We start from the raw sequence: 23,983 nt of genomic DNA on the forward strand, positions 1-23,983 counted from the left end.
ATACATTTAATTGTCTTTTTTGTGTGTTAATGATCTACACAAAATCCTCTGTACTGTCAAAGAGAGAAAAAAGAAAAATCAAACACTGATATATATTGATTAGATAAGTATTTAACCAACTGAGTCAGTCACTACATGTTAGAATCACCTTTGGCATCGATTACAGCTGTGAGTCTTTCTGGGTATGTCTCTAAGAGCTTTTCACACCTTGATTGTGCAACACTTTACCCATTATTCTTTTCAAAATTCTTCACGCTCTTTCAAATTGGTTGTTGATAATTTCCAGGTCTTGCCATAGATTTTCAAGCAAATTTAAGTAAAAACTGTAACTAGGCCACTCAGGAACATTCACTGTCTTCTTGGTAAGCAACTTCAGCCTTGTGTTTTAGGTTATTGTCCTCATGAACGGTGAATTAATCTCCCAGTATCTCGTGCAGAGCAGACTGAACCAGGTTATCCTCTAGGATTTTGCATGTCCTTAGGGAAGTGTACGTTATTTATAATAAGGGTTAACTGGAAAAAAATCAGATCTCTGAAATGAAAACGGTTGGCACTCCCTTCAAGCAAAATATATTTTAACTAAACCCTCCCTGAACACTTGAAAAAACAATTGACCCTCCCCTATACCCCAAATAATTAAAACATACAGCGCATTCAGGAAAGTATTCGGACCCCTTCACTTTTTGTTACGTTACAACCTTAGACTAAACCTTAACCTTAGACTAAACCATAGTCTAAACCTTAGTCTAAACCTTAGTCTAACATTTTTTATTTTATTTAACCAGGTAGGCCAGTGGTGAACAAGTTCTCATTTACAACTGTGACCTGGCCAAGATAAAGCACAGCAGTGCAACAAAAACAACAACACAGAGTAACACATGGGATAAACATGCAGTCAATAACACAAAATAAAAGAAAAATAGAAATATATGTAGTGTGTGCAAATGTAGAAGACTAGGGAGGTAGGCAATAAATAGGGTAGTACACATCGTGGCCAAAAGTTTTGAGAATGACATAAATATTAATTTTCACAAAGTTTACTGCTTCAGTGTCTTTAGATATTTTTATCAGATGTTACTATGGAATACTGAAGTATAATTACAAGCATTTCATAAGAGTCAATATTTGCAGTGTTGACCCTTCTTTTTTAAGACCTCTGCAATCCGCCCTGGCATGCTGTCAATTAACTTCTGGGCCACATCCTGACTGATGGCAGCCCATTCTTGCTTAATCAATGCTTGGAGTTTGTCAGAATTTTTGCTATTTGCTGCTATGAGTTCGGTGAGCCGGGGCACCTTAGGTGGAGATGTCCTGGCTGGGAGGAGGCCATGCCAGCCGCATCCACCAGCTCTGGGGTAACCCGGATAGCGAGTTACGTCACCTCCTGTTGGGCGCACACTGAGACGGCCCCTCCGATGGTTCCTGTACGAATCGATGGCATCGACACCAGCGCTCTGCTGGACTCTGGCAGCATGGTGACCCTGGCCCACCCGCAGTGGCTCACACGAGAGGGGAAGGAGGAACCAGGGGACGAGGAGGTGACAGTGTCCCGTGTACACAGGGACACAAAGAGGTACCCAACGGTGCCAGTGAGGATAACAACCCCAAGAGGGAGTGCCAGATGTGCATGGGAGGTGTTCCTAACGTACCCGTGTCCATTCTCCTCGGTCGAGACTGCCCTCTCTTCCAGGCCCTGTGGAGGAGGGACCTGGGGAGGCGAGCACAGGAGGTAGGAAGAAAAGGAAAAAGGACGGTGGCCTGTGCAACCCAACCCCCGCCACGAGAGGTGTCCACTGGACCCGAGTCGGACCAGGAGGAGGGACACGACCCCGCTCCGGCAAGCAAGCCACCGTGCGAGGAAGACCTCAGGCTCCCCTTTATGGAGGTGGAGGCCCTGGACGAACCTCCCGACACTGGAATCCTCAAGGGTTAGTTCGGGGCGGCCCAGTTAGAAGACCCCAATCTCCAGAACGCTAGGGGTCAGGTGATTGCAGTGGATGGCGTACTGTTACCTGGGGTAAATGATTGGCGCTACCCCCACTTCGCCATCAAGCATAATTTATTGTATCAGGTAGTAAAGCATAATGGGGAGGCAAAATACTTGTTACTCATACCCAGCCAGTATGTTAGGACTGTGTTGCGGCTTGGCCACACCCACCTGCTTGGGGTACACCTGGGGATGGAGAAAACCAGGGAGCAGATCAAGAACTGGTTCCACTGGCCCGGAGTCAAGCGCGCCGTGTACGACTACTGCCGTAGTTGCCCGGAGTGCTAGATCACAGCTCCATGGTTCTCCGAGGTGCCGGGTCACACGGATCTCGTGGAACATCATATCCACACCCGTCCAGGAGAAAAAGTGTGTAAACTGCCATACCAGATACCATAAGCCCGGTAGGGTGGTGGTCCAGTGGGAAGTGGCGACAATGTTAGAAATGGGGGTACTGGAGGAGTCACGCAGTGGGTGGTCTATCAACATAGTGCTGGTTCTAAATCCGGACAGAACCGTCTGCTTCTGTAATGACTTCCGGGGCCTTAACGAGGTCAGTAAGTTCGATGCCTACCCCATGCCCCAGGTGGACGAACTGATCGACCGCTTGGGGATGGCGAGAGACGTCAGCACCTTGGACCTGACGAAGGGGTACTGGCAAGTGCCACTGGCAGCGGCCTCCTGGGAGAAGACTGCCTTCTCCACCCCAGGGAGGGGGCTATACCACTACCGGGTTTTGCCTTTCGGGCTCCACGGGGCACCAGCGACCTTTCAGTGACTCATGGACCGCGTCCTGCGGCCGCACAGTGAGTACGCCGCTGCTTATCTGGATGCCAATTGTGCACAGTGATATTTGGAAGTCACATGTTTGTAGGTTACAGGCCGTGGTGGATGCGCTAAGGGATGCAGGTCTGACCGCGAACCCCCACAAGTGCAAGCTGGGCTACGCCGAGGTGGAGTACCTGGGCTATCAGATCGGGAGGGGAAATGTGAGACCCCAAGAAAAAAGAAAAAAGAAAATAAAAAAAGTTTTTAAAAAAAATATTTAAAAAAATCGGTGCCATTAGGGGATTTCCGGTCCCCCGAACCAAGAGTCAGGTGAAGGCCTTCCTGGGGTTAGCAGGGTACTACAGTAGATTTGTACCTAACTTTGCCGCAATACTTTCTCCCCTCACAGACTTAACAAAGGCACGACTACCCCAGACAGGGCGATGGACAGAGGACACAGAGGCGGCGTTCCTGGCCCTGAAGGATGTGCTATGTTCGCACCGGGTACTCGTCACCCCGAACTTCTCAAAAAACCTCCTGGTCCAGACAGACACGTCTGAAACAGGGGTAGGGGCCGTTTTGTCCCAAGAGCAGGAAGCCGAGGAGCAGCCCATCATGTATGTCAGCAGGAAACTCCTCCAGAGGGAGAAAAAAATACTTGATTGGCGAGAAGGAGTGCTTCGCCATGAAGTAGACACTGGACACCCTCAAGTATTATCTCCTCGGGAGGAAGTTCACCCTGATCACTGACCATGCCCCTCTTGTGTGGATGGCAAGAGGTAAGGACACAAATGACCGTGTCACCCGCTGGTTCCTGTCCTTACAGCGATTCTCTTTCTCTGTCATCCACAGGTCGGGCACGGTAATGCGGACACCCTATCCCGGAGGGATGCAAACTTAGCCCTTAGCATGCCTCCCTCCCAGTCAGGGCTAAGGGGGGGGAGTATCCCAGGAGGTCTACCCCGGGGGATGGTAATAGAGGAGAGGTACGTGAGACGACTTTGGCTCCCTCTGCTGGGAATATGGGAGCCGTGCAGCCCGACACGGACAGCTCTAAGTGGAGGTAATTAGAGGAAAGGGCCAACCAGCCATGGAGGCCAAATAAAAGGAGCATGGTGGCACACCACGAGAGAGACCGGAGAGAGACCGACACCAAGCCACAGTAGATAAGAAAGACCGAGCCAAACCTAAGTGATTTTCTTTGTTATGTTTATTTTCTGTGTTAGTAAAGTTGTTCTTGCGGACTAAAGCCTCCCCGTCTGTGTCGATCTCTGCACACTAAACCCAACACCCCACACGGTTTACCACAAATGTCATTTACACATCCTGTACACGCATGTTCATAAATTCATCATCTACGGAAAATCATTTTACAGATGACCATGATTGTGTTAACAAAAATTCCCCTAATTTGCACTGGATACTTTTTTGTCAAGCAGGCATGATGAATAATCAGTATGTTTAAATCACTTTGCATTATGACTAAAGTGTTAGACATCACTGTTGACCTCAATGGCAAAAAAATGATAATTACAGACTTGAATGCTGTCTGTCACTTTTCTCGCCAAACGTTCACTTGTCACTTTGAATCTGTAAAATGTGAGATGAATTGAGTCAACAGGAAGCGGGGTGTAAACTCATGTTTTTATTCCAAACTGCCGTCTAAGGGGACTGAGCAATGGAGGATGGAGGAGGGGCCGTGTCATACCACATCATCATACCACAACTTGCACCTTATAGCTCTGTTGCCACGGTAATCAACACAGACCATTTCCTCGTGTCAACTTCGAGTGAGAGGTTTGTGGTTAGAGCAGGGTGCGATGATGAGTGGCGCCGCAGAAGAGGAAATCACAGAGAATAGGGAAGAGGCAGTGAGATGAGAAAGCTGGACAATTAGGTATGTGTACTTTTCTGTTTATTTGCATAGATATTTTATTATCCATGTTGAGCAGAGTTATTGTTCTCTAATTGTATGAAATCGCTAGACTTTTTCATCGAGAACTGACAACTTACTGGGTATGAGACTGAATGGCAATGGGAAGCAATGGGAGAGTGCTACAGTACTACAAGCAAAACAAAGTAATCTGATTAGCTGGATGCCTCTCTCGTTTTCACTCTTTCACGCTCTCTCTCTCTCTTTATTTCTAATTTTCTTTCTCTCTACCTCTCTCTAGTACTCTCTCTTTCCCACTATTTATATATTTCTCTGTCCCCCTCTTTCTCGCACACAGACATGATGAGAGGGGCTCTGATTTCCCTTGCCCTGTGCCTTCCTCACCTCTTCGCCACTCTTGTCCTCCATTCCACCATTGCGGCTTCACCGAGCGCCACAGAAACCACAACAACAGTTCTAGACCTTAGTATCAGCACTCCAACATCAGAACCCCTGATGCCTCCACTCTCCACAACTGAAAACCACCCTGGTAGGACTAGTGGCACGTCTAAAACACCATTGAAGAAAAGCACTCGCTTAGCAGCTGTCAACAACTCAGGCAGAACGACTCAAGGAAGAGGCATTCTCAGAACAGGAACTGCCACTTACGCCACCACAGCCGTACAGAAGAGCAACAGGCACACAACTGCACTAGACATGAGGAAGGAAACAGAGAGCCACAATCACCATGAGACTCTTCCCTTCAGCAGACACACAGCCTCACCCACAACTGACCACCCCAGCACCACCACTCTCCCCAGGGAGGAAGGGACTGAGTATTATGACAGCAGCAACATTGAAATAGCCAGAGAACTGAACACACCAAATTCCATCGAGACTTGGGCTGCTGACACCAGTAATGACTCCAGGCTAGCGAAGCCACACTTAGACAGATCACAAGCAGCAGACCAGCACACTGCTACACAAGGACTAGAGACTGCTTCAGGAGATTACCACACAACACAGAGAGACTTCTTCACAATCACCCCAACTAGTAGAGCGTCAGGTTTGAACAGAGGTGAACAAAGTAAGGCCAACAGCGTCGCAACAACAACGACGGTTTCACCTACGTACACAGTCACACGTCCTGGTTTGTATGAGCACATGACCGTGACTTACAGGGCTACCGGCTACAAAACACAACCTGATGACCCAAGCCAGTTTAAGGACCACACCACAGCCACAGTTTCAATCCCCCATGCTGACAATAGCACAGCTCCACATATCAATGCAAACACATTTACAGATAATAACACAGACAACTACACCGACACACTTTCATACAGTAATACCCCAACCTCTAATAATCGTAACACAACAGTACATTTGAATAAGAAAACTCATACTCATTCCCTCGGACACAACCACACAATCTCAGGCTATGACGACAGGCTGAACAACACAACTGAAAACAATGTGCATCATCGTCCTGAGTGCGGAGAGGCAGACGAAAGGTCCCCACCGTTGCCTCCTGGCTCTACTAGACTGGTCTGTTTCATTGTTCTGTGGGCTCTGGGATTGACTGCTTCGGTCTTCCTTGGTCTCACCGTCTTCCTATCGGTGCGTTTGTCAGTCCAGAGAGAGAGGGAGAGGAGAGTGAGGAGAGGAGGAGAGAAGGTGTCAGGGGTGGATCTGGAGAACCTGTGGGTTGACCAGATATCATCGGTGGAGGAGAGGGTGGAATTCTGGTACGCCAACGGCTCCACCATGGGACCCGGCCATAAACGGAGGGAGAGAGGGAGGGAGAGGGGGAAGGAGAGGGGGAGGAGGGAGCAGGGGAGGCAGAAAGGGGTAGAGTGTGACAACCTGTGGACTCAACCCAAAGTGACACTGGAGGACATCACCGATTTCTGGTATGCAAATGGCAGCGTGATACCAGAAGAAACTACAGAGCAAACATTGTTGGAGACCTGCGTATGATTCCGTTTTTTTGTACTACAGTGCTCCAAATTACTTTGGAGAGAAATGTTCATGCTTAGTTCACCAATTCCATGGCAGATTGTAAGTCGCTCTGGATAAGAGCATCTGCTAAATGACTTAAATGTAAATGTAGATTTGAAAACTATAATCCTGACAGAGTTGAAACATTTCCAATAATCTGTACGTTTATTGGCTGTAACAAAAGTATAAGATCTACATAAGTCTATTGAAAGACAGATTAAGCCTGGGTCTGATCAGAGAGAGGAATAGAGAGAGAGATTAGAACAACATGTCTAACTGGAAATAACACTTGATAAGAGAGTTCCCATTTTAAGACAATTCAGACCTTGTTAGTGACACATCATCGTCATGTGTCAAACAGCAACGAGGAGAAAGGTGCCATTTCTACAAACACACCGAGATAAATACTGTTGACTCCTAATACTGTACATGCACTGTTATCAGGAGCTAGTCAAACAAAACGGATTGGTGAACTGCACTTGGCATAAACAATTTAGCTTCATTTATCTGACTGCCACGTTTTCATGCGTACTGTATTCCAGATAATAGCTTAGTTAAGGTCTTATTATAGATAAGCTGTTTAAATACAATTTGATTTGAAAGGTGTATGTCACATTCACATGTTTAGCAGATGTTATTGCAGGTGTAGCGAAATGCTTGTGTTTCTAGTTCCAATAGTGCAGTAATATCTAACAAGTAATATCCACAATATAAAGTTAAAGGAATGGAATTAAGAATATACAAATATTTGGACGAGCAATGTCAGAGCGGCATAGACTAAGATACAGTAGAATATGATAGAATATAGTATTTACATATGAGATGAGTAATACAAAATATGTAAACATTATTAAAGTGGCCAGTGCGGGGGCGTGGGGGGATGCTCCCGTGCTCCCTCTGCTGTTTTCCTGAAGTCTGCGATCAGCTCATTGGTTCTGCTGACGTTACGTGAGAGGATATTTTCCTGGCACCACACTCCCAGGGCCTTCACTTCCTCCCTGTAGGTTGTCTCATAACTGTTGGTAATCAGACCTACTACTGTTAGGTGATCTGCAAACTTGATGATTGAGTTGGACCACGCAATCATGGGTAAACAGGGAGTACAGGAGGGGGCTGAGCACGCATCCTTGTGGAAACTCAGTGTTGAGGATCAGCGAAGTGGAGGTGTAGTTTCCTACTTTCACCACCTGGGGTCAGCCCGTCAGGAAGTCCAGGACCCATTTGCACAGGGCGGAGTTCAGACCCAGGGCCTCGAGCTTAATGATGAGCTTGGAGGGTATTATGGTGTTGAATGCTGAGCTATGTCAATGAACAGCATTCTTACATAGGTATTCCTCTTGTCCAGATGGGATAGGGCAGTGTGCAGTGTGATGGTGATTGTACAGTCTGTGGACCTATTGGGGCGGTAAGCAAATTGAAGTGGGTCTAGGGTCTCAGGTAAGGTAGAGGTGATCCTTGACTAGTCTCTCAAATCACTTCATGATAACAGAAGTGGGGGGGGGGGGCGATAGTCATGTAGTTCAGTTACCTTTGCTTACTTGGGTAGACGAACAATAGTGGACATCTTGAAGTATGTGGGGACAACCGACTGGAATAGGGAGAGATTGACTATGTCCTTAAACCCTCCAGCCAGCTGGTCTGCGTATGCTCTGACTTTAGGGATGCAGTCTGGGCCAGCAGCCTTGTGAGGGTTAACACGCTTAAATGTCTTACTCACATCGGCCACGGAGAAGGAGAGTCCACAGTCCTTGGTAGCGGGCCACGTCGGTGGCACTATGTTATCCTCAAAGCGGGCGAAGAAGGTGTTTAGCTTGTCTGGAAGCAAGACATCTGCGACATGGCTAGTTTCCCCTTTATAGTTCGTGATTGTCTGTAGACCCTGCCACATATGTCCCGTGTCTAAGATGTTGAATCGTGAAGCCGTTGACTCCACTTTGTCTCTATACTGATGTTTTGCCTGTATGATTGCCTTACGGAAGGAACTGGAATATGTGTATTCCACATTTAACACAACCCCTCTGAAGCTGCCTTAATCGACATCCACGTCTTCGGCACCCGGTGAAGGAATAACTACACTGTTTGTATTCAGCCATATTCCCAATCACCTTGCATGGTTATATGCGATGGTTCGCACTTTCAGTTTTGGGGTAATGCGGTTTATGGTTATGGTAGGTTTTAATAGTTACAGTGTGTACAACATCTCCTATACACTTCCTGATAATCCCAGTCCCCTTATCAGTGTATTTGTCTATGTTGTTCTCGGAGGCTACCTGGAACACATCCCAGATTCTGATTGGTCAGACCAGCGTTGAATAGTCCTTAGCACGGGTACTTCATCTTTGAGTTTCTGCCTATAGGAAGGGAGGAGCCATGAGTCATGATCAGATTTGCCAAAGGGAGAACAGGGGAGGGCCTTGTAGGCATCCCAGAAGTTGGAGTTGAGTGTTGAAGGTCGAGTACTACAGGCAATATTTTGATAGAACTTCGGTAACGTTTTCCTCAAATTTGCTTTGCTAAAATACCCAGCTACAATAAATGTGGCCTTAGCATATGTGGTTTCCAGTTTGCATAAAGTCCAGTAAAGTTATTTGAGGGCCGTCATGGTGTCGGCTTGAGGGGGAATATACAGGGCTTTGACTATAACCAAAGAGAATTCTGTTGGAAGGTAATACGGTTGGCATTTGATTGTGGGGTATTCTAAGTTGGGTAAAAAAAAGGACTTGAGTTCCTGTATGTTATCACAATCACACCATGAGTAGTTAATCATGAAACATACAACCCTGCCCTTCTTCTTCCCCTATTTATTCTTGTCTGCGCAATGAACTGAGAACCCAACTAACTGAACGGACTCAGAGAGTATATTCCCGAGAGAGCCATGAGTATGTTACAATCCCTGATGTGTCTCTGGAAGGAAATCCTTGCCCTGAGCTCGTCAACTTTATAATCCAGAGACTGAATATCAGCAAGTAATATACTCAGAATCGGTGGGTGCGCCTTCTGAGTCGAACTAAAAATCAGCTCCGAGTATCTCTTTTCCGCCCGGCAGAGTTTTGGAACAGCCTCTTGGATCAGAGGAGGATCCGATTCGGGAAAGTCTTATTCCTGGTCATAATACTGATATTGCTGGGGAGTTATCACCACTCTGATATCCAAAAGTTCCTCCCAGCTGTATGTAATAACACAAAACATTTCTTGGGCTAATAATTGAAGAAATAACACAAAAAATATATATATATATTAGTTTCCTAAGAAATTGAAGCACGACAGTCCGTCTATCCACCGCTTACGATTATCCCTGCATAAACAGAATATTCCTAAATGTACCCATGATACTATGCGGAACTGAGCCTGAACAAATCATGTAAAACAACAGTGAACGGAATAGGATGTTTACATGCCACATTATCCTGTCTACGATCAGCATTATCCCAGGCATCTTAACTGGGATTCTCATAACTGGGATACAAGTTTATTCGGGTTGTTGTAAACAGGAATACTTGAGTATCCCAAATAATAACGGAATATTGGTGTGCATGTGAACATGGCGACTGGAATCGACTATAGGCCTACCTCGAAATTGATAATGGATCGGGCCATTTGATCAATAATGTATAGCTGTAAATACAGTAGAAAATCTACCCCTCTAGAATGTAATACCCGACCAGCTGAAGTTTGACATATAATGTCCCAAGATGTGAAAATAACATGGACTGACATAATAAAATGGCATTTTCATCATACTCTCTCTACTTTGAATTCTCACGTTTTGACAACTTACGCCCTTTGACTGCCAGCTCCCCATACGCGCACGCGCACACACACACACGCACGCACGCACGCACGCACATACGCACACACAAACACAAACCCATGCACACCGTCAAGCACACACACATCCAAGTAGGCCTGTGTGTAGGCGTGCAAACACACCCTGGCTCAAGCATTTCAACACACACACACACACACACAGATTCTTCATAGGACCAACTTCTCCTTTTTCCTCAAGAAAATAAGCACATGACACGGTAAACCAAATGAAGCTGCTCTTAAGTTACTTGGCATCTCACCACCTATCTCTCTTTAGTAGTTAACAAAACTGTTTTACAGAGAATTTGATACTCTTGACGGGAAGAGATCGAGAGAACCAACTAGAGAGAATAAGGGAGGGGTGAGAGAAAGGAGGGAGGGACGGACGGAGGAAGAGAGTGAGAGAAAGGTGCTTCATACAAGTACTAGTGCAGGGGACGTCATCCACACAGTACACGAGTTAAAGCCTAATGCCTTTATGGTGGATTGATTATTTCAAAGCCAAACGTTCTCTCAAAGCCACGTGTAGGTAAGTAAGAGTGAAAGTCTCGTGGCACACATTGATATACGTCTGATCTAAACAGGCACGGATCTGGATAATAATCGACAGAATATGACTTTGTGACTTGTGTGTGAGGAGGCAAGAAAAAGGAGGGAAAGAGATGTTTCAAAAACGCAATCCGAGGAACTTTCATAGGCTTGTGTTACATTTACTGACATGCTGTTGTAGGAAGAGAGTCCTCCTAATGTATCTCTTCAGAATTCCTTTTAAATACATTTTTCAATTTCTTTAAATATGTTTTTTTATTTTTTATATAAATTGGTCTCTAAGTCTTCATTTTATCATAGTTTTTTAAATGTATTTATCATTTTTAAGACAGGCCTACTTGCTTTTAGTCACTAATTTATAAACCAAATTAAAATGGATGGTGACATCATGGACAAGAATAAACAACAAGAAGTGGTGTTGGTAACTTCCTTAATTTTGTAGGCGTGTACTAAGCAAGCATTTTAAATCTACAGCGGTCCAGACAGTGGATGCGGTGAGGAGGTAAATGTATTTATACAGTACATGTGGGAATGTACACATAAAATAACCTCTCCATTCCTTCTTCCATTTCTTCCTTTACCCTTCAATCTATCCTTTTCTCTGTAGGTCTCGTGACTTTTTTGGTTCACCGTTGCTGCAATCTCTCACGTTGCACCTGAAATAGACAGCTGACATACAGAAAAGTAAAGTGAAGTGCAGGGGGAGGAGAAAACGGAAGAGCGAGAGAGGAAGAGAAGGGTTGTGTCTTTCCGGCCTATTTGCACACAAGTTTAACCACAAGCCCAGCAACCAGGAGAGACAGCAAGAGAACAGAAGTTTGACTACGTAAATGCACTTCAAATGCTTAACACTCAAGTCAAACCTTAGATTATTAACAAGAGCAAGGCCTGAAAGAAAGGGACAATTTGAGAACAGTGAAGATCAAAGCCTGACCCAACCCTAGTCAAACCAAGAGCCTCGGTGGCTGATGACAGATACTGCTTTTCTTTTCTAGAATGGGAATTTTTCTCCTCTAGACTTGTAAAAGAAACCTGCAATACCTTTCAAGCCACAAGGCTGTCACTGACGCACCTCAGAGAGAGGAAGACAAACGTAATCTGAGAGAGGTCAGCAAAACCCTTTAGTGACTGTTGACCTCCGTGACCCCTCTCAGTTCTTGCCCAGTATGGAGTGGGTACGACTGATGCTCGGGGCTATGCTCCTCTCCCTCTCTCTGCCCAGTCTCCCTGCCCAAGATAATGTCCCCATCACCGTACCTGAATATGGCATGGCAGCACCTACTACTGAGGACGGCACGATGGCAGCCTCTTCACCAGAGGCCACCACCAAGACAACGACTGCTCCTGTGGTCGTCACTACAGCAGAGCCTGTCACTGAAATCACCCTGGTAACTTCTGTTCCAGTACTTATCATAGATAACATCACTATAGTACTAACAGACCCTGAGATCACAACCGTTCAGGAGCCCACCTCTGATGCACCAACTACTACTTCAGAGGCTGAGACGATGACACCATCCCCTGTGACCACTGAAGGGCCTGTAGATACGACCACTCCACCTGGCCCTAAATCCACCCTCTCCCAAGACGTCCTGACTACCACCTCTTATCTCCCAACCACATCCCAGGACCACCTGACTTCTGTTATCCCAGTCGGGCCCCTCCACACCACCCCTCATCTGACGAAGGACTCCTTTACTACACCTGAACCTATCCACACTGCCTCAGAGAGTACTGCCAGCCACACAGAGGGACTTACCCAAGCACCCGCCTCCCCATCGGTCAACAGCACTCCCAGCCATTTCACAACCCCCGCTACGACCTCCACCTCCACAGATCATGACTCTACGGTGGGCAGGGTCAAGCAAAGTTCGCTCAGCTGGTTCTGGATCATCATTGCCATTCTCCTGGTCTGTGTTATATTCCCGGGCATGGTCTACTGCATATATCTGGGCGTCAGACGAAAGAGGCAGTGCCGCACCGAGTACTTTGGGTCCGGTGTCCGGAACGGGAAGAGTTCCAAGTGGAAGAAAGGAGCAGAGGAAGATGCCTGGGCGGGGCCAGTGAAGCTAGGGGGCGGGGACAGGGAGGAGGGTGAGGGCGTGGAGGAGGGAGGGAGCCCAAAGGACAACAAGAGAGAGGGGGCTGGAACAGATGTTGTGCTGAGCACATTCATAGCCAACGAGACCGAGGGAGAGAGGGGTGGGCCTGATGGGGCAGTTGGAGTGGCTGGGAGCAAGGAGGCAGAGAAATGGGAGGAGAAGGAGCCTCTGTTGTACATTGATGAGGGAGTGGAGGAGGTGCTGGAGAAAATGGCTCCTCCTTCACTTTCGAAATCTGACTCTGAGAAAAAGACAGGAGGGGGCAACAGAGAGGGGAAAAGTGAAAAGGAGATGGAGAGGGGAGAAGGGAATGGAAAGAAAGAAAACGAGAGTGAAAGAGGTGAGCAGAACGGAGGAGCGGCATTCTGTCTAACCACTGCAGTTTAAAAATAGAACAGTTTTCCCATTAAAGGTTTTTCTAGGTGATAATTGTAAAGGTTTCTAATATTTTTGTACTACTGAAAAGGCCTTCAACATTGTATTGATCTGTGATTGTGTGCTCTATCAACAAAATGAATGGTTGTGTGTGTATAGCCATACGTTTTACCAGTTGTATTTTGTATGGTGTTATTTCTTAACCGTTTTCAGTTTAATAAAGTTTTAGAATGTGGAGAGAATGTGCTAGAATGAAGTTGTTGAACTTGACAGAATATTAATACTTTTTGCTTAATCATTTGCTGTCCGCAAATGCACTTTATTTCTGGAACTGCTTGACTCAATAGCACTCAATCCATAGGGAGGAATCTTGACTTCCATTGAAGTTGAATATTCACTTAATCATGCATTGATGTCAATGGGGGGCTAAGTGAATATTTGACTTCAGTAGAAGTAGATTTGTCTCATAGTTAGGCTTTGATTTTATGTGTTGCCGATTATGACCACTAGGTGGTGTCTTTCCCTATCTTTATGATCAGAGAAGAGTTCAATTATGTAACCTGCAGTAAAGAGCTGGTGTGGTGGTGACGCACAGGCCTTCCGTTCTATTGGTCTGTTTTTGCACAGTTGCATTTGTTGCAAACATCTAGCAGAAAAACAACAGGTACCTCAAGCAGAGATCAAACACAGTTTTTCAGGCAAACAACTAAATCAGGGAAAACCCTCTGCTGTGATCACACATGAAACCTAGATAAAACAACCACTTTTACTAAGATTGATCACTGTAAAGGCAATGTCCTTGGTAGGACATGTTACGTAAGCCAAAATGTTCTATTTTATCCTGGTCAAAACTCCACTACACCCCTCAACCATTTGTTCAGGAGGGGGGAGGAAGTGTGTGTGTGTGTTGGGGGGTGGGGGGGGGGGGTGCAAACAACAGAATCAGAGAAAAAGGAAGAGAAAAAAATCTGCTACTATGGCAAATGAATGCCTTAAATGTCTCTCTGCTGAATAGGATAATCTGACAGAGAATGTTTGTTTGGAGAGGGAGAATGAGTGAGAGAGAGGAAGGGAGGGCGAGAGAGAGATGTTGTGAGTAAGGGGATGGGGGTGAGGAGGAAGAGGCGATGGAGGAGGGATGGCAAAAATAATGAAGGGAGGAGGGGGAGAGAGAGAGAGAAAGAGAGAGAAGAGAGAGAGCGGCAACAACACAGTCACATCTGGAAGTTATTGAGAAGAGAAAGAGAGAACTGCATTGTAGTAGAAAAGAGGGAGAAAGGATAAACAAACTCGAGATGTAGGGATGGACTTATTAAATGTATCAACTGAGTTAAAGATTTAAGGGAGGAGAGTTCATCTAAAGGTTGACAAGAATTCTACAGTGGACAGAGAGAAAGGAGTTGAGGAAAAGAAAGAGCGAGCGCAAGAAACTGGTATTCTATCCTAAGAACAATCCATAGCGAGAGGGGAGGACGACAAAAGAGGGGAAACTCAAATGTAGCTTTTTAATCTGGAGGACCGTTTAAAACAGAACAAAGGGTTCTGAATCCAAAACATATGTTAATTGAGTTGAAATAAAATCAACTCAAAAGAAGAAGAGCCAAGAGAACAAAAGTGGATTCCCTAGCCTGGAATTTTTCTACTCATTTGTTTGTATATCAAGCCTGTGGAGCCAACTGTCAGACAGGTACAGTAGGCTTAATTAAAACACACACACACACACACACACACACACACACACACACACACACACACACACACACACACACACACACACACACACACACACACACACACACACACACACGTTAAAGGTCTCCGCCATGGCAGGTATGCCTTGACTGTGTATGCATGAATCCTAGTAATGGCATATATTGATTTATGACAATTTGGTTGTCTAAGGCTGTGAATAATTTATATTTCACATAATTTATAGCAGAACTTAAGCCAAAGTAGTTTCTTCTTCTTCTGTAAGTCTGCCTCCATTTATGTCCATTCTAAGTGGTGAACAAGTAAAAACGCATAAAATACTTTGGCATTAGTTCACACTACCAACATCAATGTCATTTTTGCTTGACCAAGAAGTCTTCCCCAAAGACCGCCTCTTATTGTACATCTATAAACAAACGAAGCACTTCTCGATTTCATTCTGTTCTAAGTAGTTTTTTAAAGTCTATTCTACCACACTATTCTGCACTCTAGCATCAGCATGCCTTTAGAATGAGCTTCACTTCCAGTCGTGTTACGAGTCATGTTTATCCTGTCTGTGGCTGGTCATGGTAACCTTCCACGACCGACCGCCCTACATGAGTTCAATTAGCAAGCACGCACACAATTAGCAGTACAGCAGGAGAAGGGAGGTTCCTTCCTGTGCTCTGACAAACTGACTTCCTGTGTGTGGAACAGGTCACTAGATTCCACCACAGTGACTGTGTGACTTATCAGACCCACAGGCTAGGGAGCAAGTCCACCATACATACTGAACTGGTTGGCTAAGAACACTACAACACAGGCATAGACACCCCCCCCACACACACAACTAACCACAGACACACCATATAAATACAGTAACAACAAAACTAAGCACAATACACCAAACCATCTGCCGCCACAATCACACCTCGAATGTGCTGCCTGCCCAAGGTATACTTGAGTAGAGTTAAGTAGATTTCTCAAGTCTTGTCTTGAACTTGTTATAACCCAATTAGCTTGAACTTGATATTAGTATATCGAATATTTTGTTCTCTCTCTGTCAGGATGTCAGCCTCTCGGAGGTGCCTGTGCTGCGTGAAATACCTCATGTTCGTCTTCAACCTCATCTTCTGGGTCAGTACCTTCACATCTCTGTCCTTTAGTATGCCTCAGTTTTTAAAAGGCACAATCTGTTTGATTTTCTGCTGTCCAATAGTCATTTAAATAAATGACATACAGTACGCTATACCCATTGTTTGAATCTTGAAGAATATAGATTACCAAACAAAGCGGGAGGGTCCAGGCTGTTTGATATCACAGATGGAGCTTTTAAGCTCCGGTTCCAGTTCTGATCTGTTTCTGGTCTTTGTCTAGTCCTGTTTGTGTGGTTCTATTACGGTGTTCTTCTAGCTCTCTTCTTGTCCTGTTCTGGGTCAGTTCTGATCTGTTTCTGGTCTTTGTCTAGTCCTGTTTGTGTGGTTCTATTACTGTGTTCTTCTAGCTCTCTTCTTGTCCTGTTCTGGCTCAGTTCTGATCTGTTTCTGGTCTTTGTCTAGTCCTGTTTGTGTGGTTCTATTACGGTGTTCTTCTAGCTCTATTCTTGTCCTGTTCTGGCTCAGTTCTGGTCTGTTTCTAGTCTTTGTCTAGTCCTGTTTGTGTGGTTCTATTACGGTGTTCTTCTAGCTCTATTCTTGTCCTGTTCTGGCTCAGTTCTGGTCTGTTTCTGGTCTTTGTCTAGTCCTGTTTGTGTGGTTCTATTACGGTGTTCTTCTAGCTCTATTCTTGTCCTGTTCTGGCTCAGTTCTGGTCTGTTCTGGCCTGTTCCAGTCTACATACTTACATACCATAAGAGATTGTAAATTCTGGTCTTAAACTAGTCTGATTCCAATCTGGCCTTGTTCAAGTTTTGTTGTGGTCCTGTTTCTATTATGTTCAAGTTTGGTCTATTTATTTGTCCCCCAAATTAATATATTTGTGATCCCAGATTAACGTGATTAATTGGGGAACAAGTTCACCATGCACCACATGTAATGTACAGTATTGGCTAGCAACACTAGGAATGTGAATACAAACTCTGAACTAGATATCATAAAGTGCGGGCTATGGAGTTTTTTTTTAAGAGAAAAATGGTCATGATAAAGCCTCTGGTTGGCGGCACCAAGACATAAAATGGCGCTCTGGTGTGTCGTTGACTGGACATATGTTAGTTGGTAGGAACATATGGAAACACGCTCAACAGTAAGACTCCTTCCAGATCTCTACTTATGTAGGTCAAGCAGACAGCATTGATGACTTTGCTCTGTTTTAGCTATAAAATGCACAACTTATAACACAGGGTAGCCTTGTCCCATCTGTAAGTGCTTTCACACATGTAAACACATACAGATCTGGGATCAGTCACAAAAGGCAGGGTGAATCCCAATGCAAAAACTTGCTTCCTTTCCCATGTCCTATCTTCTAACTATGGAGGCAACTACTTCTGACAGTTCACCTAGGAATAAACCACCACTTTACGTTTTGAGATTCACCGTAAGTCACCTTTTGTGTCTCCTGTCTCCTCTGTAGCTGGGAGGGTGTGGCCTGTTTGGAGTGGGAGTGTGGCTATCATTCACCCAGTCCGAGTTCTCCTCCCTCCCGCTGTCTTTTCCCTCACTCTCCGCAGCAAACCTACTTCTGGTCGCTGGAGGCGTCACCATGGTGACAGGCTTCCTGGGTTGCCTTGGTGCCCTGAAGGAGCAGCGCTGCCTGCTGATGACGGTGAGTCCCCATGACATCACAAAACATGGGTCCACCTCAACCATGTTAAATACCTTTACAAGTCAACTTACCACAACACACAAAACCACACACACTCACAGGTCCAAAGGATTAAATATCTAACCCATCTCTCTCTTTCTCTCCCTCCCTCCCTCCCCACAGTTCTTTGTAATCCTTTTGCTCCTGGTCTTGACAGAGGTGACTCTAACCCTGGTCCTCCATATCTTTCACAAAGAGGTGAGTCCAGTCTACCATCCATCTACAATCCTCCTGGCCACTCATAAAGATCCAGTTTCACCCACTAATGTTGAACAACCCCAAATGAGGGTCCTTAGTAAAGTTTTACCACTATATTACCACTAAATGAACAACCAGTGTTTAAAAAAAATGATATACTGATAGACAAAGAGGTGGTACAGACTACATTATAGAAGCCTTCTGTACATCTACATCATCCCCTATATCCGTCTCATATTCTGCAAGTATATCAAAGCCCACACTTCATCTCTCTCTCTCTCTCTCTCTCTCTCTCTCTCTCTCTCTCTCTCTCTCTCTCTCTCTCTCTCTCTCTCTCTCTCTCTCTCTCTCTCTCTCTCTCTCTCTCTCTCACAGCTGGACACGAAAGCGCAGAATGAGTTAAAGGAGGGGATGAAGGGTTACTTGACAGACGAAGGACTGAAGAAGTCATGGGACAATGTGCAGAAAATGGTAGAGGGGGATGGGGGGGTTATGGGAAACCCACCAATCTCTAGTCTGTTACCTTATATGGTGCTCGTGTCTGTTCAGTGTGGATTTAGTGATAAATCACTTAAAACTGACTGACGATGATAGTAAGGACTTTCTGATCATACAAAACAATAACACCTGCTCGTTCCATGACATAGACTGACCAGGGGAATCAAAGGGGAGGAGACAGATTAAAGGAAGATTTTTAAGCCTTTTTATGTGTAGCCATTCAGAGGACGAATGAGGCAAGAAAATATTTAAGTGCCTTTGAACGGGGTATGGTAGTAGTTGCCAGACGCACCGGTTTGTGTCAAGAACTGCAATGCTGCTGGGGTTTTCCACACTCAAAAGTCTCCCATACGTATCAAGATTGGTCTTCCAGCCAATTTGACACAACTGTGGGAAGTATTGGAGTCAACATGGGCCAGCATCCCCGTGAAATGCTTTCAAGACCTGGGGGGATGCAACTCAAAATTAGGAAGATGTTCAATTGATTTGGGGATGTAGGAGGTGGAACTGCATTTACAGCTGTCAAATCCACAAGCAGCCTGTGCGGTAGGCTATTGCGTATACTGCCATGGGATGAGTCGCTTTAGACTGATATAAATCCTTATTTCGTTAAATGATTTTCAATTTGTGTCAATATTTCTCGTTTTGAACTTCTAATATGAGTGGGATGGGTGTGGCTTTGTGACGACAACACGAGCAGACGCTCACTGATTTGACAGCACTAATTCAGTTACACACCCGACATCGCCAAAACACCAGGGGTGCGTTCAGTTCACTTGAATGTTTGCTACCCTGTTGAACAGCTTGAAACTGAATGTTTCCCCAAAATGTCCTTGAACAGACATTGAGGTACGTTTGCGTTGTTCGGTGTGTGTGTGGCTTGAAGCAATGGCTGACGTATTTAAAAGGCAGAAGTGCATGTTGAAGTCAGAACCCAACCCCTCCCTGTTTTTCAACTGGTCGTCCAGTACAGCACAGTTTACGTTCAATTTAACATTCTATTATGTTTCATGTAGTGCATGCAGCCCAGCTATGCGGGTGTAGGCGATCCCGGCCTTAGTGATCATTAATGGGCCAATCCGCAGTTTTTATTTTTTGGAAATCAGCTAACTTCCTGCATTTCAACACATTTTGGCATCGTGCAGAGAGAAACATTTACACATTTTCTCTTGAGGCTAAGATAAAATGTTGCCGTTTTAAAGCTAACTTCCTGCAATTCTACACGTTTGCTGATTTATAGCTCTCCACTGGGTATCTATTCCATGTTGGTTCAACGTCATTTCATTGAAATAACGTGGAGACCAGGTTGATTCAACCAGGTTGATTCAACCAATCTCACGCTTTTGTTCATATTTTACCATGAGACAGAAACAATTGTGCAGTTGTACAGCTTAATTTCCTGCAAATCTACACATTTTGCCATCATATACTATCTGGGGCCCGGGTGCATGTGCCCTGCATGCCTGTTCTGTAATCCGGCCCTGTCCCCTCTCAGGAAAAACTGAATGATGGGCTGGAGAAAGTAACCACTCTCAAATTCAGAGCCATGGATGCCAGAGGGGTATCCTACAAAGCAAGTTAGATCTACTCAGAGTTTTCTAAAGCTAAACAGCTTCAGATTCCAGCTCAGGCTTCATCCACACTACAGCAGTGGATATTGCTTGGCCGGCTGTGGCTAACTCTAGCGAGCTTGTAACTGCGCGTGCATGTCGCACATGGCTAGCCGAACACCAGCCTGTTCATTAAGACAATGCTGAAATGTCAATCCATGGGCGAGTCAGTGCCACATTTTCAATTGTGCCGAAACCAAAACGAAAGAAAAGTTCAAGTTAAACAGGCTTTTAGAAATGTAGTTATTGTATTACTTGTCGTTAATGCAGTCGTTGGTGTGCTTATCAACTCCATTTCCCCCCACTCCTATGAATAGTTAAGTTATACAAAAGTGTTACATTGCGTGAAGTTGCCTTCTGTCATTACTAAATGTGCAATTTGATATTTTAACCAAAACATTTTACACACAAAAAACTTTTGATTAATAAAATATTTAACCAGTCGACTTCCTCAAATGAAGGGGACGATGCAATCTTTGCCATAGGGAGAGATCTGGTCCACAACTTGCGGCTCAGTCATTTCATTCAGGGTAAATGGAGTTAGCCGTGAGTTCTGAAGAACTCGTTGCCATAGAAATTTGCCTGGCTAAAAGATGAGCCACGTTCGTATGACCGGTAATACCTAGTTGAACTCAAAGTTGACCTAAGCTGCCCCTACTCCTTAAACCTGCTTCGTAGTATACCCCTCGGAACTGACCATCCATGGTTTTACTTTGTTTATAAACATTGGAGTAAAACAAGCTTATATTTTGGGTGGTTCAAAAAATATTGTGGTAAGACAGTTGCACTAAGCTCATGAAGGCATTTATAAGTTATATTCTTCAAGAATCAATGTCTACATATCATTCATATATATAAATATGGATGTAGCAATTGCCCTTACTTAACCAGAGTCAGCATGCTATTTGTAGCCGTTCCAGTAGACTTCGAGCCATTGCGCAAACATTAGTTAGCATTGGCTCGCGAAGATACCTTCCACCATACTGGACAGACATAAAAATAGCATCCATGAGTTCATCTGACTCTGCGTAAGTATAAAAAGGGCCAACATCTGGCACTATCGCTTTTAATCTCCTTGATTGGCTAGAAATGTACATCCATGTACATACAGCATCAGTGAGTCTGAAGGGCTGTGCAATTGCTGATCCAGGGACACATTTTTAGAGGCACATTTTCAGACAAACTAAGGATCTGACAGAGTCAGAGACCAACAGAGATAATAACAAATATGCAATATTTGTTTCTTAGTTCAAGTGCTGCGGCGTCACCAACAAAACAGATTGGTACCTCGTGGTCAATGGAACGCTCCCCTTTTCCTGCTGCTCCGGTGGGATGGACCAATGTGTTGAAGAATGGATCGAGGTCAGACCACTTTTTAAATGTAGGGGGGGCGGGGGGGGGGGGGAGTCAATGTTCAACAGGCTGCGCACAAGACATTTCCCAGCTGCCTACATTTCTTGCTAAGAGTCCAGATCTGCACGTGTGCTCACACTTACAAGACTGTAAAGAATGACATGACTGTGACGATACAATTTATTTTCTCGACTGCATTCTTTCAACACCCAATTCTCATCAACATATTGCTCTGCTTCTCTCCAACATCTGTCCTCCACTCTTCTTCCCCCCCCCTACCCAACCCCCATCTCCCTCTGTCCCCCACCCTCCCCTACTGCTCCTTTGCCCTTTTCTCTTTCCCATTTCCCTCTCCTCCTTTCCCTTTTTCCTCTTCCCTCTCGCAGCCATGTTATCAGAAGGCCAGACAGTGGCTCCTGGACAACATCCCCTCTGTCCTGGTGTTTGGAGTCTGTATTGGTATTGTCCAGGTAATTACAACATATTAATAGATCAATCAATTAATCACAATCAATAAGCCAGGGTTGTAATTCCACCAAGCGGGATCATTGTTAGTCAACTAAATTTGATAAACAGCCAGATAAAACTTCACTTGCATGTTTATAAAGAAAGCTTGAATCTTGCAGTGGTGGAAAACATACTCAAGTGTCATACTTGAGTAAAAGTAAAGATACCTTAACAGAAAATAACTCAAAGTATCTGGTTTTAATTGTACTTAAGTGCAGTGGGAGAAAAGGTACTAAATTGTCATACTTGAGTAAAAGTACAAAGTAAATGCTATTCATTAAATTCCTTATTAAGCAAACTAGACAGCACTATTCTCGTATTATTTTTAATTACGGACAGAAAGAGGCACACTCAAACATCATTTACACAGTAGTTGTTTTGGGAGTCCGCCAGATCAGAGACAGTAGGGTTGACAAAGCGTTATATTCGTTATATTCATAGATGCCATAATTCTGTCCTGCATGAGCATTCTAAATGTATTTTTGTCAGGGAAAATGTATGAGTAAAAAAAATGTATTTAGGAATGTGGTGGAGTGAAAGTAAAAGTTGTCAAAAATGTATAGTAAAGTACAGATATCCCAAAAAACGACAAACATTTTTTTTAACTTAAAAGTACTTTACACCACTGGAATCTGGGTTATTGAAAATATTGAGTGTTGTAACATATCTAAAATTGATTAACTAAGAAATATGAGCTACAAATATGAAATTAAAAAATTGAATAATTTAGGAAACTTATCTGGCAAACAATTCAATTAATCCAGTTTTGTGAAATATAGGTCACCATTTGTATAACTCAAATACATTCTCGTCGTTTCAGATCCTGGCCCTGATTTTCTCCCTGCTGATGTACTGCCAGATCCTCCGTGCTGAGAAGTACCTGGACTGATCCTTCACAGACAAGAGGCTGAATGAGAGACTCCCTAGCTGGCAGAGAGTTCATGTTCCCTTAAGGTTGTCCTTCGGTTATTTGAAAAATAACTAAAAAGTGTTAGCTGGATCCTAAATGTGAGATAACAGCTGCTTGGAATGGTTTTTCAGAACATTAAATCCAGATCATCCTTGTGTTCAATTCTGTTAAGTTTGAAGTAAATCTATTTTAATGAGCACACACATTTGAAGGGTTGTTTATCTGGATTGATTGTTCTTAGAACACCGCATTAAAAACCATGGGGCACATTCCAGGTCATCTTCATTGAAGTCATGTTGCTCAGATCTCACAACGCCTGGAGAAGTGTAATGAAATTGTCTTTTAGAGATCTGATCTGCACAACACAACTGCAATACAGCCATGTAGTTATCCTGTATAAGGAATAACATTATTTGTAACTATTGGAGACATGCTGCTTGTTACTTTTACTATTAGGCGATACAAATTATATTGTTTAGTTGTAAAGTGCTTGCTCTGATGCCCATGGACAAGCAGTGGGATTTGCCCCAAAGAAACAGTTACAGTATTCTGTTCAACTGCAGCATCTTTTAACCAGAAGTCAAAACTATATGTTTAAAAGTGAGCCTTATCAAAAGCAAATAAAATGTAAATCCATTGTAATTTGTATATGCTTGTGAAGTGGTATTTGTTTTGTGAACTTGCACATTTTGTCAAATACACTAAACCAAATGGATGAATCTCTGATTATGAATGTGGTAATAGTTCAAACAACTTGTTTTCCATATTGTGTGTATGAGGTGTTGTCTGTATGAATTCACTTCTTATAGTTCTGAGATGAGCCTATGCTTTCAAATACTTATTTCTGTCCAATAGACAACTGAAGAGGTCAGGGTTCGTCATTCTAATGAAATAAATATCTCATATCATTATAAATGGACTATCAAAGTACACTATTTAATTATGATCTCCAGTCGT

At 44.2% G+C, this 23,983-nt stretch overlaps 2 protein-coding genes across 4 annotated transcripts; both read left to right on the forward strand.

Annotated features, from left to right (window-relative positions):
- The first annotated feature begins 4,511 nt into the window (after positions 1 to 4,511).
- On the forward strand, positions 4,512 to 13,699 carry LOC124000773. Of its 3 annotated transcripts, none has more exons than XM_046307368.1 (2): positions 4,512 to 4,652; positions 4,987 to 7,328. In XM_046307368.1, exon 2 carries the CDS (start codon positions 4,989 to 4,991, stop codon positions 6,606 to 6,608), a length of 1,620 nt encoding a protein of 539 aa, XP_046163324.1. In that variant the 5' UTR covers positions 4,512 to 4,652; positions 4,987 to 4,988; the 3' UTR covers positions 6,609 to 7,328. The 3 variants fall into 3 exon arrangements, with proteins under 3 accessions (XP_046163324.1, XP_046163327.1, XP_046163325.1); XM_046307371.1 differs by lacking the exon at positions 4,987 to 7,328 and adding an exon at positions 11,593 to 13,699 and having other exon boundaries at positions 4,563 to 4,652; XM_046307369.1 differs by lacking the exons at positions 4,512 to 4,652; positions 4,987 to 7,328 and adding exons at positions 10,577 to 10,965; positions 11,593 to 13,699.
- A 926-nt stretch (positions 13,700 to 14,625) lies between these two features.
- tspan4b (tetraspanin 4b) lies at positions 14,626 to 23,672 on the forward strand. Its single transcript, XM_046307400.1, has 8 exons — positions 14,626 to 15,149; positions 16,219 to 16,288; positions 17,720 to 17,911; positions 18,074 to 18,148; positions 18,524 to 18,619; positions 21,505 to 21,618; positions 21,996 to 22,079; positions 22,937 to 23,672. Exons 2-8 carry the CDS (start codon positions 16,220 to 16,222, stop codon positions 23,003 to 23,005), a joined length of 699 nt encoding a protein of 232 aa, XP_046163356.1. The 5' UTR covers positions 14,626 to 15,149; position 16,219; the 3' UTR covers positions 23,006 to 23,672.
- The last annotated feature ends 311 nt before the right edge of the window (positions 23,673 to 23,983 follow it).

Source organism: Oncorhynchus gorbuscha, linkage group LG16, assembly GCF_021184085.1.
Source record: "Oncorhynchus gorbuscha isolate QuinsamMale2020 ecotype Even-year linkage group LG16, OgorEven_v1.0, whole genome shotgun sequence".
NCBI classification, from domain to species: domain Eukaryota; kingdom Metazoa; phylum Chordata; class Actinopteri; order Salmoniformes; family Salmonidae; genus Oncorhynchus; species Oncorhynchus gorbuscha.

Bases quoted from the DNA above. Each gene is read 5' to 3' on its own strand.
- LOC124000773 (XM_046307368.1), top strand. From the start codon at position 4,989: ATGATGAGAGGGGCTCTGATTTCCCTTGCCCTGTGCCTTCCTCACCTC.
- tspan4b (XM_046307400.1), top strand. From the start codon at position 16,220: ATGTCAGCCTCTCGGAGGTGCCTGTGCTGCGTGAAATACCTCATGTTC. The intron at 16,289-17,719 runs GTCAGTACCTTC...TCTCCTCTGTAG, and splicing joins TCTTCAACCTCATCTTCTGG to CTGGGAGGGTGTGGCCTGTT. The intron at 18,149-18,523 runs GTGAGTCCAGTC...TCTCTCTCACAG, and splicing joins TCCATATCTTTCACAAAGAG to CTGGACACGAAAGCGCAGAA.